Raw genomic sequence first — 16,398 nt, 5'->3', positions numbered from 1 at the left:
GCATCACATATTTCCTCTATATGCTGCAGACTCATTCAAGCCCTTCAGAGGAAACCACAAAAGCTGTATGTATTTTTTTCTGAACCTTGTTTTAAAATAATTTAACAGACAGTTGGAGTTGTTCTTTTTCCATATTAAAGCCTTTCATCATGTCTCTGACATCCATGTGCTGCTAACTGCTGTAAATTATACCATCTGTTTAGCTCATTACAAATCGAGTCTTAGCTTCAAACAGAAGAGTACAGAGAAGTTTTGGTGTGATTTTTCTAAGCAGTGAGACATCCTGTCTTGCACTCCCTCTTATCTGTTTTCCTCTGTCTCCCCTTCCTCTCATCTCCTCCCATCCTCCTCCTCGTACTAATCGCAGCCATGAAGAGGGGAGCACAGCAGAGTGGCAGGCTGGTGTGGGTGCTGCCGGCTCTGGTACATTGGAGCAGTGGGTCTGGGCGGGCTTTGATCCCGCAGCTCTCCCGGGACGCAGCCAGCAGTATTAGGCGCTTTTCTACTCTTGTCTCCTTTTATTTTCAGGCCCATAATGAAGGCTGCACGCTCTGTTGCAACACATCACACACTCAGAGTAGGAGGAGGCAGAGCCCACCCTCTGTCTCCTCCTCTCATCACCTCCACCCTTCCACTCTGACAGCAATGCTGATCCCTCTTTTTGGCCTGTGCACTCCCACTCGTGTTGTTCCTCTGACTAGTATTTGCTCTTGTCAGAGACTTTTGTTTCTTAATACCTCTTCCATCTTTCATCTATCTGTTTGCTCTTTTCTTCTTTTTCATGTTTGCTTTGCTGTAACCTCTTGAGAGGTTATTTCAGCTTTTCCTCGCTAATACTCTGTAATCTCTTTCTTTCTGTAGTTTTTTTTCCATTCTACAGTTTTTTTCCATCTTTCTTTGCCTATGCTTCTTCTTGTTGAGAGTCTTTCAGTCAGCTGTTAGAGGAGGAGCCACAGCTGGGAGGGATGGTTCTGTGCACAGCTTCAATAATCACAGTTACCACCTCTTTACTGTGTCACTCGTGGCCTCATAACTGCTGCCTGGATAATGTTCAGATACAGTGTTTTCATTAATAAGGTGGCGCATTTATGAATTGCATAAGAGTTAGCAGGAGGAAGGGCGGGTGGCTCTCTCACAAGAGACTTGTGTTCACAAACCAAGAGCTGCCAGTGTGTAAACCCCAACAAAACTGAAAAACACTGCAAGCAGATGCTGTAACCACAATCAAATATTTCAAGTAAAAGTCTAAAGGTGGGGGTGTCTGTCTCATGACCAACAACAACTGGTGCAAAGATGTTGTTTTAAGTCCTGCTCACCCAACCTGGAACTTTTAATCATCAAATGCCGGCCTTTCTACCTCCCAAGGGAATTCACCTCCTTTATTCTCATTGCTGTCTACATTCACCGGCAGGTGGACATGGATGCTGCCCCCCAGGGCTGTGTGCTGAGCCCTCTGCTGTACTGACTGTACACTAATGACTGTCTATCCACATCAGACTTTAACACCATCATTAAGTTTTCTGATGACACAGCAGTGGTAGGTCTGATCTCCAACAACAACCAGGAGAACTATTTGATGGAGATCAGATCACCCACCTGGAAGACTGGTGGACTACAGCAAGAAGCAGCAGAGGGCATACCACCCACTCAGGATCAGCAGGACGGAGGAGGAGAGAGTGGAGAGCTTCAAGTACCTGGGTTTTAACATCACGCAGGACCCAACGTGGTCCTGTCACATCAACACCCTGGTGAAGAAAGCTCAATAGCGTCTCTACCACCTCAGACGCATGAGGGACTTGAAGCTCCCTCTCAAGGTACTCAGGAACTTCTACACCTGCACCATTGAGAGCATTTTGGCTGGGAGTAGCACCACCTCGATGGGCTGCAGCACCCAGCAGGATTTCTTGGCCCTGAGGGGGGTGGTCCGCGTGTGTGTGTGTGTGTGTGTGTGTGTGTGTGTGTGTGTGTGTGTGTGTGTGTGTGTGTGTGTGTGTGTGTGTGTGTGTGTGTGTTATTTGCACTATTTGAGACTTTTATTTATATATTTATTTTACTTATATCTATCTATGTATCTATGTATCTATGTATCTATCTATCTATCTATCTATCTATATATATATATATATATATATATATATATATATATATATATATATATATATATATATTAGGGCTAACCTTAATTTCGATGAATTAATTACAGCGAAAATAACGCATTTAAAATAATAACACAATTAATTGCAGCCTCCTCAGTTCCCTCATTTCTGGCACACCAGTAACTCTGATGAACACTCCAGCCCAGTAGGTGGCGGTAATGAACCTAAATTCTGTTTGTAGCCATGAAGAAGAAGCACAGGAAGCACTGAGTGAAGTCAGGCACTGGTGAACAGTGAAGGAAGACGAGATTGAACTTGTCAGGCAGTAGGTTTTCTTTTAAAAATCTTCCTGATGGCAGCTTGGATAAAAGCCTGGTTGTTTGCAAATTGTACAACAAAGAGTTTTCTGATCACTGCAGCACTTCAAGCCGACAGTATCACCTCAATGTAAAACATGTTGCTGTTAGCACCAGAGCTAATGTTAGCTACGAGTCATGCTAACGGCACCAATATACAGTGAAGGTGATATCGCCACCTGGCGGCCATGTTGGATTTCTCACCATTAAACAGGAATTGCTGTTTAACTAGCCTGTACATGCTCCAATCTGCCTCAAACTTTACAAGTGTGATCACAGTCTGGCCCTAATCACATATATGTGCCACCTGGTGGCCATTTTGGATTTCTCACGTGATACAGGAAGTGCTGTGTAACTAGCCTGTTCATGTTCCAATCTGCCTGAAACTTTACTCTCTCAGTTGCAGCGCCACCTGGTGGATATGCATTGGACAGCTGGGCTGCTCGGATGCGAGGACCCGACCAACGCTGCTTGCAGCTTTAATTTATATTTATTTATCTATCTATTTATCTCTCTACAGCTATAGGCTGTTATATATATATATATATATATATATATATATATATATATATATATATATATATATATATATATATATATATATATATATATATATATAAAACATGGAGATAGAATCAAACAGAATAGAGTTTATTGCCATTTACAAGAAACAGATACATTGAACTGAATCATTAAGCATGACGAAAATAATTTAAAATACTTAGACATACACACAATTGACATATAATGAGCATATAAATGCTAATAGCATGAAAGCAGGGATACGAGCAGATATTTATAATTTATTTAGATACAAACACAAGTTGGGTGAATAATAAGTGTGCATTGGGCCACAGTGGGTCGTCTATAAAGTAACAGTAAAAGTGTAAATTTTCATGAAAATAATGAAACTCAATAAAACTGAGTTGCTGCATCCTTGTCAGTGATGCACCTCCTCTTCCAAGACGAGGCAGGAAGTTAAACACTGATGAAATGACACCAGGTCTAAGCCGGCAAATCTGCCCAGCCCTGTCAAACTCATCAGGTTTAAAATGATCACTGCAGAGTACCCCCTCTCTCCTCAGGGCTACTTCCCACTTCCTCCTCAACATATCGTCTTTGGGAAACCTGTATGGAGTAAGAAAAGTAGACAGAGACGTAAATAAGTCTGTACACAACAACATATTTAAAAAGAAATCATTCTAATAAATGAAGGACAAAAAAACAAATTAGCCAATATACTGGAGACCAAAGCTATTTAATTTGATAAGTATAACCTTGTTTAGTAACATTTCAATTATTTGAGAGCAGTTCTAAAGAACTGCTGTAAGCCCAATCATAAAATCGGTTTGGAGGAAGAACATAGATGGTAATCTAGATTTATATGAATTAGGCTTTATAACTACTATTGGTAGTATCGGTGGTAGTAATCGCAATGTGACTACTAGTAGTAGTAGTGGTAGTACACGAACTACTGCTGCTGATACTGGCACTGCTACTACAACTTGTCATACTATTACAAATGCTGATAATACTTCTACGATTCTAACAGCTATTTATACTACTACTGCTGTTTGTACTTTTAGTATTACTACTACTGTTTATACAACTATACTACAGCTACTATTATTTGACCGGTATTTGGCTGTCAAGCTGCTAGCTTGCATTAGTGTTTTGCTAGTGTCTAACTAGTTAGCTCTTAGACTGGAAGCTCTCAACAAGATTTAATAATGAAAGAAGAGCCAAAAACTATTCCTACCTATCAAAAGTCACTCCAAGTTTCCTTGTCTTAATCGTACGACGTAGTGTGCAATTGTATGCAGCACAGTGAGACGGCATACTGGTTGTTTCTGTTTTCACGCTGTCTGCATTAGCGGAATGCACTTAAACTTTGCCTACACTAGCTTAGTGTCGCGGTAGGCACGCAGCTCAAAGGGGCGTGTCCTATCTACTCATTCCTATCTATGGTTCACCAACATAGACTATATAAAGATGGACGTAGCATCTGGCTCCAAAAATGAAGCCAACACGGAAGTGTCAAAAACGTGCAACATCACACCGTCCGACAGGGGCTGGCTCCAAAAAGCTCTGGCTCCATAGACCCCAATTCTACAAGGGAAAAGCTAAAATTTGATAGACTGCTTTTCTATGGCTCATGATTTTTTTTTTGTTGGTTTTCATGGTCAAAATGAAAGATCGGGTGGCCGATCTTAAAATAAATCAATATTGATTTTTTTTATAGAGCGTTAAAGTTTTGCGAAGCCAGGGAGTGGGGCTACTTGACTGACAGTCTGGTCTGGAATGATGGACAGGTCCTATGGAGGAGGCAGCCCAGATGCTCATTCACAGTAAACTCTGCTCTTCTCGTTTGGATTAATTTTGATATATTAACTGTTGATTTATTTATCAGTAGAGCAGCAGAATCTTTTGCACAGAAAGTTTTCCTGCCCGCTGGCATGTTTTAACCAGTTTTCTACCTTCGGCTGATTCCACAAGCAGACACTGAAAGGACTCTGATAGTTCGGTAAGTGTTTATTTTCGTATCGGTGCGGGTTTTACTGTACTTTATATGCAGCTTTAGTGTCAGATTTAATGTGTGTCATGCACTCCAGATGTTGGTGGAGTTTATTTCTGAGTGTGTTGACCAGAGAAGAAAGTCAGCTTAGTAAATATTAGCTTTAATATTAGTGATGCTAATCGAGCTAGCTGCTCCGTCGTAGCCTCATTAAAGCTAACGTAGCAGCATTAAGCTAACGTTTGTGTATGTATGTTTGTGTTGTGTTTCATGTTAACAGCTGAAGTGTGTTGTGTTACTGTAATGTGGTACATTTAGTTGATAAAACTCAGTGGAGACGCTGGTTCACGTTAATGTAACGTTTAGAAAACCTAAATGTGATTAAAACAGTAAGGTTAAGGTTCTGTGTTGTCAGTAGTCCTGAATATCTGCTGAGTCTCTGAAGTTAAACTGGAGAAAACAGTAAATCTGTCCAGGGTGTCCCCTGCCTTCACCCCAAGTCAGCTGGGATAGACTCCAGCCTCCTCATGACCCTATTGATTATAAAGCGGGGTATAGATTATGAATGGATATACCAAAATTGAAAATGTAACCAAGTTAAGTTTCAAATGTAACACTTTTCCACACTAGTTGTATAGGAGCTAGGCTGGGTGATATAGCTGGAATGTTTATCTTAATATTCATATTATAAATGTTTAGCTTCTATTTCATTTAGGCCAATTAATCATAAAGGGACCCCAAGTCAGTATCGAGTGTATAATGTGTAAGAAATTATTTTATTAACCATGCTTATTTCCTGAATTCATGCCTTTCAAAATTTTACCTGAACAATTAATCAGTAATACTATTGTTGCATGATAATTGACAAATAGTCTAATAATCATGTCCGCTGTAGAGTGCTGTTTGGTTTCTGGGGACATACTGAAACTCATATATAAAGCTAGGGTGGGTATAGCTCCAACAACAAATCTTTGCTCCAGGTCCCTATAGGAGATAATCCTGCCATGAACTTAACCAACCATTTACCAGCAGAGACACTAGGTCACTGACATTTTCCACCTAGGCTTTTCTATTGAAAAGTTTAATATATTTTTAGTGGTTGACAAAGGCCAACCTCCAGCTGAAGTATTACACCTCGTCTAACTAGCCAAGGTCTGGAGTGTGACCAGCCTTGAGGGTGAAGGCACGGTATGGTCGGTTCAGGTGGCCACTGCTCAAATATTTCTCTCACTGTCTGTCACACTGCTGCTGTTACATGCTGTTTTAATGTTTCCGTGACTCACTGGCAATTGCGTCTGGTTACCTGACAGTTTCCATCTCAGACGCAGGTTTCCTCCCCGCAGTCTGAGTGGAATTCAGGAGGGGGAGCTGGGTCTTAACAACACACCGGCTCTGAGTCCTGCTTTATAGAAGATCTTTCTTCAGCAGAGAACAGTGGCTCTGTATGCTCCATTATCATCACAATGAGACATGAATCAGCTCTACTTGACTCTTTTCTAAGCCTGGACACCCTCACATATTTGAAGTTAATATCAGTCATTAATCATTGTGTGGCCTTGCGCTGTTCCGGATCAGACTTAAGATTAGAGACTTCCATTAGTATTGTGTGCGGTTAGAATTTTGCTTAATTTTTCATTTCACAGTAAGACATACAGACTGTTTCACACTACTATTGAGTAAACTGTTCAACAATTTCAGACTTCCCTATAGTCTTTCCAAGCAGGTTTGTCTGTGTGTACAAGGCTCAGGATGTAGTAAGCCTGGGTTAGCTCATTGATTAATATGTTGTAATGTGTTGGTTAATTATTTAATTATATTCAGAGATAGAAAAGCAACATTATGTGGTCGTCAGGTGTATTCTGGAACTATTTCTTGATAGACAGCCATGCATCCATTCAGCCTACTAATGCGGTGAATACAAGTTTTGGTTGTTAATAAAAAGTTCAAAAGGTTGTTGCTTCCACGTCAAAAAAATTAAGCCAGTGTCACCTTAAGTCTTTCTGACAGCCAGTCAGGGCTTGCAGAAAGTATATCAAATCAATGGGTACTACAAGTGTTTCCTAGCAACCATTCAACGCATTTCTGAAGTCTTACCCAGCTAAAACCTTTCCTGGCTTTTACTGAATTCATTTCATAAAGCAGCTTTTAGCCTGAAATTCATGACCATTATTTCATTTTTTGTTGTATTCCTTTTATCGAATTTATGTTGTAAATTGTTATGTTTCTCATAGAGACTTTTATTTGCCAGATTTTTTTTTAAATTTTCTTTATTTTATTCATTTATTTTTTAAATAGATTAGCAATATTTTATTGATCAGTTCATTTAACTGCAGTAAAGAAAAATAAATAAATGAAATCAGTTTTTGGTGCTGATGCATTGACACCATTAACATACATCAACACACTGATTTGTGCTCTGCTACCCTGACCTGGCCTTTATTTTTTCATTTGCTATCTGCAGCTTGTGCTGTTTTAAATGCCCATGTTATCTAAAAATCGTCCCCTTGAGCTATTATTGAAGTAAAACTGAAACTACATTTAAATCACTACTGAGTTAAGTGAATTACTGTTTTCCAAATTGGAGTCCAGAGACTATAACAGTACCTGAGGAGATTTCTGAATTGTATTTTTATGCTCTCATATTTCCATAAACATAATTAAAGAATGATCTCACTACAGTCCCCTTCACTGGTGCACATGGTGGTCTGTGATAATACGCCAATATTTGGAAAAGTCGACACTGGCAGGATGTTTATTTGATATATAACTCTTAGTAGCCATGCTAGTTAGTGACCACAAGAGGGGGACACAGCTCTACTGCTCTTCTGTGTCTGAGCTGCTCATACAACTTGGGCATGAAATCCGAGGAGCTGTAAGTGCACAAATGTTGTTTCCATGGTATATAAATACAGTCTGCAAGTACAACAGGATCTGCTGACAGCTTACCAAGGTACAATACATACTGATCAGGCATGACTTATGAGACAATGGGGTGCTGCGAGCAGGCAGGCAAAAGGTGTGTCATTTTTCTGACACCCAAAACATGTTTGTGTTGTTTTGTGCATCTTTGTAGTTATCTTACACTTGTTCTCTCTGTGCAACTTTTGTAACTCTTTCTTGGTGGTTTTGTGTCCCTTTGGTTCATTCTATGTCACTTTGGTATCACGTTTGGTGTCTCTTTGTGGATATTTTGTGTCTTTGGTGTTGTTGTGTGCCTCTGTGGGGTTTTGTGTCTCATTGTGTCACTTTGTTTCTTACCAGTTTGTGTTCTTTTATGGTGATTTTGAGTCTCTCTCATGTCATTATGTGTTTTATTGTAGTATAGGATCTTTTAACTTAGCTGTCTGACTTTTAGTCAGAGTGGGTGTCCTGGAGGCCCCCTCATCCCTCAGACCTGTTGACCTGTGCCCTGAAGGCTCATTTAGTAATCCATCCATAATACTGACATTCATAGGACAAAAACATCTTAGACACAAACAGGGGACTTCTTCTACAGCAGAGCTTGCCATACAAGAGTGAGACTACCAGAATCACTTTGAGCATCATACTGACACCAAGCTCTCAGTACTGGACTTAATGGTGGTTTTGATTAGAGCTCGTTCCAGATGACTGTGCCCAGCTTCAGCTGTAAAAGAACGAAACATTTTCTGGAGGTGCTCTTCATCCTCCTTGCCAAGTGTTTTTTTGTTCATTTGTAGCTGTCTACTCCCACAGATGTCTGCATTTTTTTGATTTCCTATTTTGAATTAGCCTTAATTTCTGACTGTGTTCAGACATTAGTTTCATTTTTCTTTCTGTAAAAGAGAAGTGCAGTAGAGGGACCCTTTGTGAGTATCTAGCTGTAGGACCTTCATTCCCCAACTTACCTCTCTATTCCCTTCATCAAGTGGTTCCTCCCTCTGTATGTTTCAAATAATGCACACAGAAAACTTCAAAGTTATAACATTTCACTAAGCAAGAATTTAGCATTATTGTTCCCTGAAATATTGAATATTCCATTATGCCAATATTCCATTATTGCATTTCCCTTCGGGCATAAATAAAGTTCTTGTATTGTATTATTGTATTGAAGCCTTGAATGTTGGCTTTAAGAATTGTCTAACCAGTTATAACATTTTTACCAGTTGATTTTGTGTCATTTGACTAATCACTTTCAGCTGTCCAGAAACAGATAGCCGCTGGACAGGATGTTGCAGTGCACTTATCTGACGTGTCTGAAGCATATTTAGAGCAGGAAGGGTGAAAGTTCTTCAACGCAAAAAAGAAATAATAGGTGGCTACTGGCTTTGTAGTTTTAACTGTTTAAAGCACCAGAGTTGGCTGTGTTGTAACACGACAAAATAATACCACAAGCTACATATTTGAATGTTGACATGAAAACACTATCTGGTGGTTTGACTGCAACAGCTATGAGACAGAACATAACTATACAGTATCCCCCTCTTCTTTATGGTTGAATTAATCATTGCCAGCTTTTATGGATTGAGTTGAAATAACTGAGAGGATGTTTGTCAGTGAGCTGCCATGCTGCAGTTACATGGTTGTGTGTAAAGGGGGTAGTGGTGAGCTTAGACTGTGCTCTGTGCTTTGCCAGGGGACACAGGGAGTGGACCAAATAAAAGAAACACTGTGAGGTTTAACAGTCCCCTGCAGAATGCTCACTCATCACCATGAAAAATACTCTTCCTGTGACATCAGTATTCTGACCTACAACATGTGTGGTCAGTATTTCAGCTGAACATGACCTGACAGATTCTCCTTTTGTCTCTTCTTCCCATGTCCTCCTGCTGTGCGACTCCATCACACCTCCTCTCCAGGTAAGACATTTGCTTTAAATTATCAGTGTGTGCCTGTTTTTGTTTTGTAGCATGGGTTTGTGTAGTCATTGCACTGGGTTTCTGCCCAGGTGCATGCTGGGAGAGAAACTGTCTTCAGATTCTGATCAAGCTGCTGCTTTTATTTTGGTTTTAAAAGTCAAGACTCATTTGTGTTAGGGTGTGTGGCAGTGTGATGTTGCCGTGTGCGTGTGTATGTGTGCGTATGTGTGTGTGTGTCTCCTTGCTTGCTCTGTTTGGATTGTCTCAGGTTTGATAGAGTCAGGGCCTAATGGGAAGATGGCTTGATGGTTGGATAGATGACCATCTTCACCCTGGCATTTAGTCTTTTCTTCCTGCACCCTCCATCACTGGAGCGTACACCACTCTGTTTCGTTTAATTGTCTCTCCATCTTGGTTTCTCCTTACTGCCTCATCTCTGTTTTGGCATGCAGAACAGTGTGTGTCTGTCCGTGTGTGCTTGTGGCACATACATATGTGTGTATACAGATACAGAATTTGATGAGATGGGTAACCATGACTACAGCAGCCTGAATTAGGAGAGCTTGTGGCAGGTGTGGCACAGTGCCCTCTCTCTATCTGCTTCTGTCTTCTCTCTGTGGATGGAGATACCCGGTTACCATAACTCTTCTTCTTTCCTTTCTCACACATCTCCATATATGCTGTTTCTGTTTAGAAATCATATGCTATTCTACATATTCAAAAGCTGCCTATCAGTGTCTGTTCCTTCTGCAGCTGGTATATATGACCATAGAGAGTCCACTTAGAAATGGTTAACACTTGAAGTCAGAGTGGACTTAAGAGGTTCTGTGCATTTATAATCATGAACAAAAGTTTAGATATACTTGTAAAGACCATGTATATCATGACATTCTTCCAGTGACTCCTACAGTTCTTTATTTTCTATGATAGAATCATTTAAACCCGAGTCCATCCGTCCCTCCATCCTTCCATCCGTCGGTCCATCCATCCATCCATCTGTCATCTGTACACCACTTAATCTTCTGTAGGTGTAGGGTGGCAGTGGGGCTGCAGTCTATCCCAGCTGACTTAGGATGAAGGCAGGGCACCCTTGACAGGTGTCTTGAGAAAAAAACACAATCATGCATTTTGGTTCTTTCATACGTTTATTATAGATCTTCTGGAAATACAACAAAATCTGCTGGGTCAAAATATACACACAGCAACTTGAATTATCAGTTTTGTTGATGTAGCTGTGTTCTCCTGTTTTTCTGTGTGGCGTGCCTTTTCTTGTGAGTGATTACAATTGACTACAGCTGGTGACTCCTCTGAGCCACTTTAAAAAGACCCCATCTGATACAGTCATTAGGCTCAGCTACAAACACTGCAGTGGGAAAGTCTACAGAACTCAGCCAGATCTGAAGAAGCAAATCATTGACTTGAGCAAGTCAGAAGTCACTTGGAGCCATTTTAAAGCAGCTACAGAGTCCCAAAATCATCTGTGTAAACACTTTTTTGTGAGTAAAAAGTGCATGGTACTGTTGTGTTACTACCATGATCAGAAGAAAACCTGATCTATCACCTGCTGCTGAGAGACAATTGGTCGGAATGGTCAAGAGACAAATAAGAATCCTCAAAAACAGGTCTGCAGTGAATATTTCTGCATTCCTTGCTGTATGTTCAACATTGCGTACCAGCGTCCATCAGACTTTGGACTACCTTTACTCACTTTGCTAAGATTTTCAGCCAAGCTATTTTTGTCATGGACAGCGTTTGACACTGGCACACTGGCCAGCACGCACGTGTGCAGTGAAGCAGCAGCCTCGCAGCGCCTGCAGCAGCTGAGGCATCATGGGTGCATTTTTTTTCAAAATGTCATCAGTTGCCGAGTTTATGTGTCCCTTAGTCCTTTTCTGAGGTCGACTGCAAACTGACCCAGTTTGGCAATACTCTGCCGCTGCTTGTGTAGCAGCAGTGTATGTGTGACAAAAAGAGAGTGAGAAAGCTATCAGCATAGTGGACCAGTAATACTCATCCACTTCCTGGTTTCGAGAGCGGTGGAGACAGATTACAGCTGCAGAAGGTGTGAACATCTTTGTTCTTTAGTCCATCTGGTGTTCCCAGCACGTCCCGTAGTCATGGTAAGCTCTGGATGCATCTTAGTGTTTTGTTGTTCAGCTCTCTGCTTGATATTCATCCACAGTACAACAGCTGCTTTCCTCTGGAGGCTGCAGGAGGCTGTCTGAGGCTTCCTGATGACACCCGTTTTCTCATAGTTCTTGTCTTGATGGTGTGATGATGTGCAACATAAAGCTTATCTGGTTAGAACACTATATACACAATTGCCTGTTAGGTGTGTCTAGGTTTGTGTATTTTTAGAGGCTCGCTGAAACAAAGAAGTACATTTGTGGAGCAGGAAACTGGAAAGACTGTCAAAAAATCCCTACATGACACATTCATTTTGGAACATTGTATTACATTTATAACCAATCTTTTTTTTTTTGTTTTTACCACAATCTGACATAACTAACATAATATTTACTATCTGCCAAAATCATGTTCTTGAATAGACACTTTTGGTATATTAAAGTTTTTAAAATCACAATATAATGCAACTGTTGACTAAAACAGCAACATCAGCAGAGGACAGATGTCTAATGTGTAGTATTGATTAATCGATTGATTGATAACTTTTCTAATTATTCAAAATTTGCTTCCATGCCACAATTTGTTCTCCCCTATCTGACACCTGTGTGACAGTGGACGCAAACAGGCTTAGGTTCCTGTTAATGCTGATGGGTGGAAAAAAATGCCTTGATCAGCCCTGATCTTTAAGATCAGATCAGAATATCCCGATTCAAAACTGATTTAATATGGACATGTGCAGATGAATATGTAGCGTGGTCATGTAAGCCAGCACATCAAAATTCCTGTTCCAGCTGGCTGATTTCTGTGTTTCCTTTCAGTCTGACATACTCAGTTTTGTGCAGTTCTTTGTTTCCCTAAATCTCTTCAACAAAGGCAGAGAGTGCAAAGTTAGCATGATCTGTAGAGACACAACAGTAATATTAATAGTGAAAAATAATAGTCCCTGAAACCTATTTGGACTGTCAAGCTGCCAAAACCCAAAAGAGAGAGCAATGTTCATCTAGGTTAAATGTTACTGGACTTTATTTTCCCAGCTGATTGGTGGAGGCTGAGAGGTAAAATACCTCAAAATATTCTGCATGTTTTTCTACTAATACAATTATTTACAATCTCTTATCATGTAAAAATGCTATCAAATCACTGAAGTGCAAAGTTGCTGGTAAAGAAAGCTTGGTAAGTGACAAAAAATGTATAAAAATATAAGAATATGGCAGCAGAACACGGCCAAGCTAATTACTTAGATGAAGGGTCTTCAGTTGGATATGCCTCCCCACAACAGGAAACCCCTAATAATTAGCAGTCTTGTCTTTCTGTGACTTCTGGAGGGGACTCCCTCCTGCTTTTTACTTTAGATGTGGAAACTTTGATGTAATGAACTATTGGCCACAAAAATCCAGTATTCAGAACTCATTTTCTCAGACCACTGTAAATTTGGGAAACACAATAACCCATTCTATTAAAATATCTGATGATAATATACTAACTTATTTGTCTTAAAAAGCACCCTTAGTGAGTGCAATTAAAGAGATATATAGATGGAGTGTAGAGTTGCTGTTAATGAAAGCTTTGTAAGTCACATAAGTGTATGAATTTTTTTTTTCACAGACTACTACAAATTTGGGAAACACAATACCATATTTGTTAAAATATTTTATTGTAATATGGGTCACTCCAGAATTGGATGACATTTTACGCTCCATCTTTCAAATTTCAAATAATTTATGTACAAAATCCTAAAACATGCAGTTGCTGTGAAAATGTACTTGTCCTGTGAGACTAAATCTAAAAAAACAGGAGAAAAGAACGTTTGAAAAGATTTTTTAAAAATACCAAATAAGTCTGGACTTCCCCCTAAAATGACATTTTTCTCTTGTTCCACCTCCCTGATGACCAAACTGAATCTCAAATAAAACAGTTAAAATGAAGTTTAAATCTCCCTTTTTTTGGTATTATTTTTTTCACTGATGTCTCTTAATCAACATAATATTTTGAATAGTAATGTGTCCCACATGTTAGCATAACCTTTTAGTTGGTAGAACAATAGAACAGTGAATCGCATGATACACTGGAATCAACATCATCAAACAATTTTACGAAAGAATGGGTAGAGCAAAGCTATGTTCTCTATTCTATTTTTCATATTTTTATAACATTGTCAGCCTGGATTGAATGTCTCACTGTACCTCATATTATCAGGATCAGACTAATTGTTTTGACTGTTTTCCATCAGTCAGTTTGTCCTCTTGATCAGCAGTAACAGCTAGCCTTCCATAGTTTATTACCTATTATTGATCAATATGGAGCAGAAAATTGTAAAAGAGAAAGTGAATTTTTCATAAATTTTGAAGTCCAAATGTCATCCAATACTGGAATGACCCTTATATCATCTTATTTTTCTTTAAAAGCACACCTAGTATGCACAACTCAACAATGGAGAGGATTTATTATGAAATATACTCAAATGCTTTAAATACTGTTGAGCCTTGGTCACTAAACACTGAAAAAAAAAAACATATCTGCACCTCAGATGTTCAATTTTTTTAACACCACAAGTGAAAACTAGGATGTGATTGACCTCAATGTAAAAGCATTGTTATCAGACATTTAGAAATCGCTCAGTTCCTGCTCCTACTGCTCTACTGTGGTGCTGTCTGATGCACACTGAATTACACCCACCCTTCAGGCCTACACACACATTCACAGTTACCCTGAGGACTTTGCTGTCCAGTAGACCAGTGATGGTGAATCTCGTCCAGTTGGTTCTTATTCCAAAGGTGCTGTCACTGTACATACGGCTATACACATGCTGTTGAAGAAGACTTTGCTGAAAACAAGTCAAATAATTTTACTAAACTGTCTGGAGAATTACTTATGTTTTAGAATGCTTATGCAGTGTAATACAGCACATGTGACTGAGCGTGGAAGATGGTGGTTGTAGCAGGACGAGTCAGTGGTGTGAAAAAGCAGAGCTCAAGGAGAGCAGTGATCTTCCTCAGGGTAAATAAAGCCAGAGATAGATTCAAACTGACCCACTGCCAGTGTGCGTTTCATCGCAGTGAGATAATGATGTCATTCATCAAGTCGACACTCTTCAACAATATGAGCTCCACTCAGAGGGATGCAGCTTCCCATCGCTGATCTACATTTCTGACGTTCATCTGAATGATTATCTCAGCTTCAGTCCACATGACGAGAAAGCTGGAGCTGTCATTTTGTCCTGAAAAGCAGGGATGTGTTCCCAACACTCACACTGGTTAAACTCTCAGTTAAGTCACCAGCGCTGAAGTCAGTGGAATCATTCAGATATCCTACATAAACTGTATGTGTTGCAGATACTTTCTTCCCAGTTATTGGTGATTAATGCACTGTCGAAGACTTTAGTTACACAAATATATTAATGTAACACAGTCAGTGTAGTGCTTCTGAATTCTGGCAACATGCATTTTTTTCCATTTGGTGTTTAGTATGTTATTTAACACTGTAAAATGACAGAAGAAAAACAACTCAACCTGACATGTTCAATTTGAGATCTCAGTTATAACTGGACCGTCATGAATGCTTTCTCACAAACAAGACGTTCCATTTGTAAAATTGTGGCAATGATCGAGACCTGTCATAAAAGATTTAGAGATAGATTGTTACTACAGCCCATAGCAACCTGTGGTGGCCCTGTGTGTTATGATAGGTGCAATGAAAGAAGTCAAGGACACAAGCTCAGCTGGAGGAGGTTGGTGTGGATGGAAGAGCTGACAGAACACTGGAATTTGAATTGACTGTTTGCCATTGTTAAAGTTATTATTAACCAGGACCATTCCATAACCTGAATGAAAATTGTTTATCATTGTAACCCTGACAACCAACTTCCACTATTTTACCCAAACCCTGACCCAAGCTCTTTTGTGCATAAACCTAATAAGAGATGAAAAATATCTGTCCAGGAAATGCTCCTGTGTGTCACACTGAGAGGGTTGGGACAAACAACCCATATGGTAATTGAGGTTGTAGGTTGTGGGTACGGTGATTGTATATTGATTTTTTGCAATGACAGTAACATTTCTAAGTACACAGTAGCCTGCCAGCACAAAAAAATGAAGTTTTTTACCTAATATGATGGGATGGAACAAGCTTCATCAAAAGTGAAATGTATTCGTATACCGACTTCAATCCCACCTGCACCTCTCTTACTGCAGAACACGTTGCTGGCTGCCTGATGAATGCTGTGCAGTTTATTCTAAGGCTGATACCCAACGGCTGTGAGGCAGGGCTCCACAGGTCCATGGACTCATCCGACCACGCAGAAGGCATGATAAAAAGCAGCCAGATAGCAAAGCAGACTGTTCACCATTCACCACTGCTGCTGATAGGAGACGCCTCAGAGATTTTGTGCAGCATTCGAAACATTTTGTTCAAATCTTGACTGAAAGACAGGGCAGCGTGGTAGCAGAATTAGGCAAGGAGATGGAAGGACAGGGAGACATGGGGATGCA

At 40.0% G+C, this 16,398-nt stretch overlaps 1 protein-coding gene across 20 annotated transcripts in view; it reads left to right on the top strand.

Moving 5' to 3' along the window:
* The window catches only part of LOC111563581 (pleckstrin homology domain-containing family A member 5-like), a 294,554-nt gene that overhangs the window by 144,362 nt on the left and 133,794 nt on the right, over positions 1-16,398 (top strand). For 2 of the 20 annotated variants that reach the window (XM_035944682.2, XM_023262704.3), the window contains exon 1: positions 9,729-9,784. The exons of 17 other annotated variants lie outside the window; for them this stretch is intronic. In XM_035944682.2, coding sequence (XP_035800575.1) covers positions 9,744-9,784 — 41 coding nt within the window. In that variant the 5' untranslated portion in view covers positions 9,729-9,743. Of the gene's footprint in view, positions 1-9,728; positions 9,930-16,398 lie in introns of those variants that run through there. One more of the 20 variants, XM_055006651.1, reaches the window with a different exon arrangement.

Source organism: Amphiprion ocellaris, chromosome 21 (assembly GCF_022539595.1).
Source record: "Amphiprion ocellaris isolate individual 3 ecotype Okinawa chromosome 21, ASM2253959v1, whole genome shotgun sequence".
NCBI classification, from domain to species: domain Eukaryota; kingdom Metazoa; phylum Chordata; class Actinopteri; family Pomacentridae; genus Amphiprion; species Amphiprion ocellaris.
The sequence above is the reverse complement of the archived record's forward strand: the minus strand, read 5'-3'. Positions and strand labels throughout refer to the sequence as shown.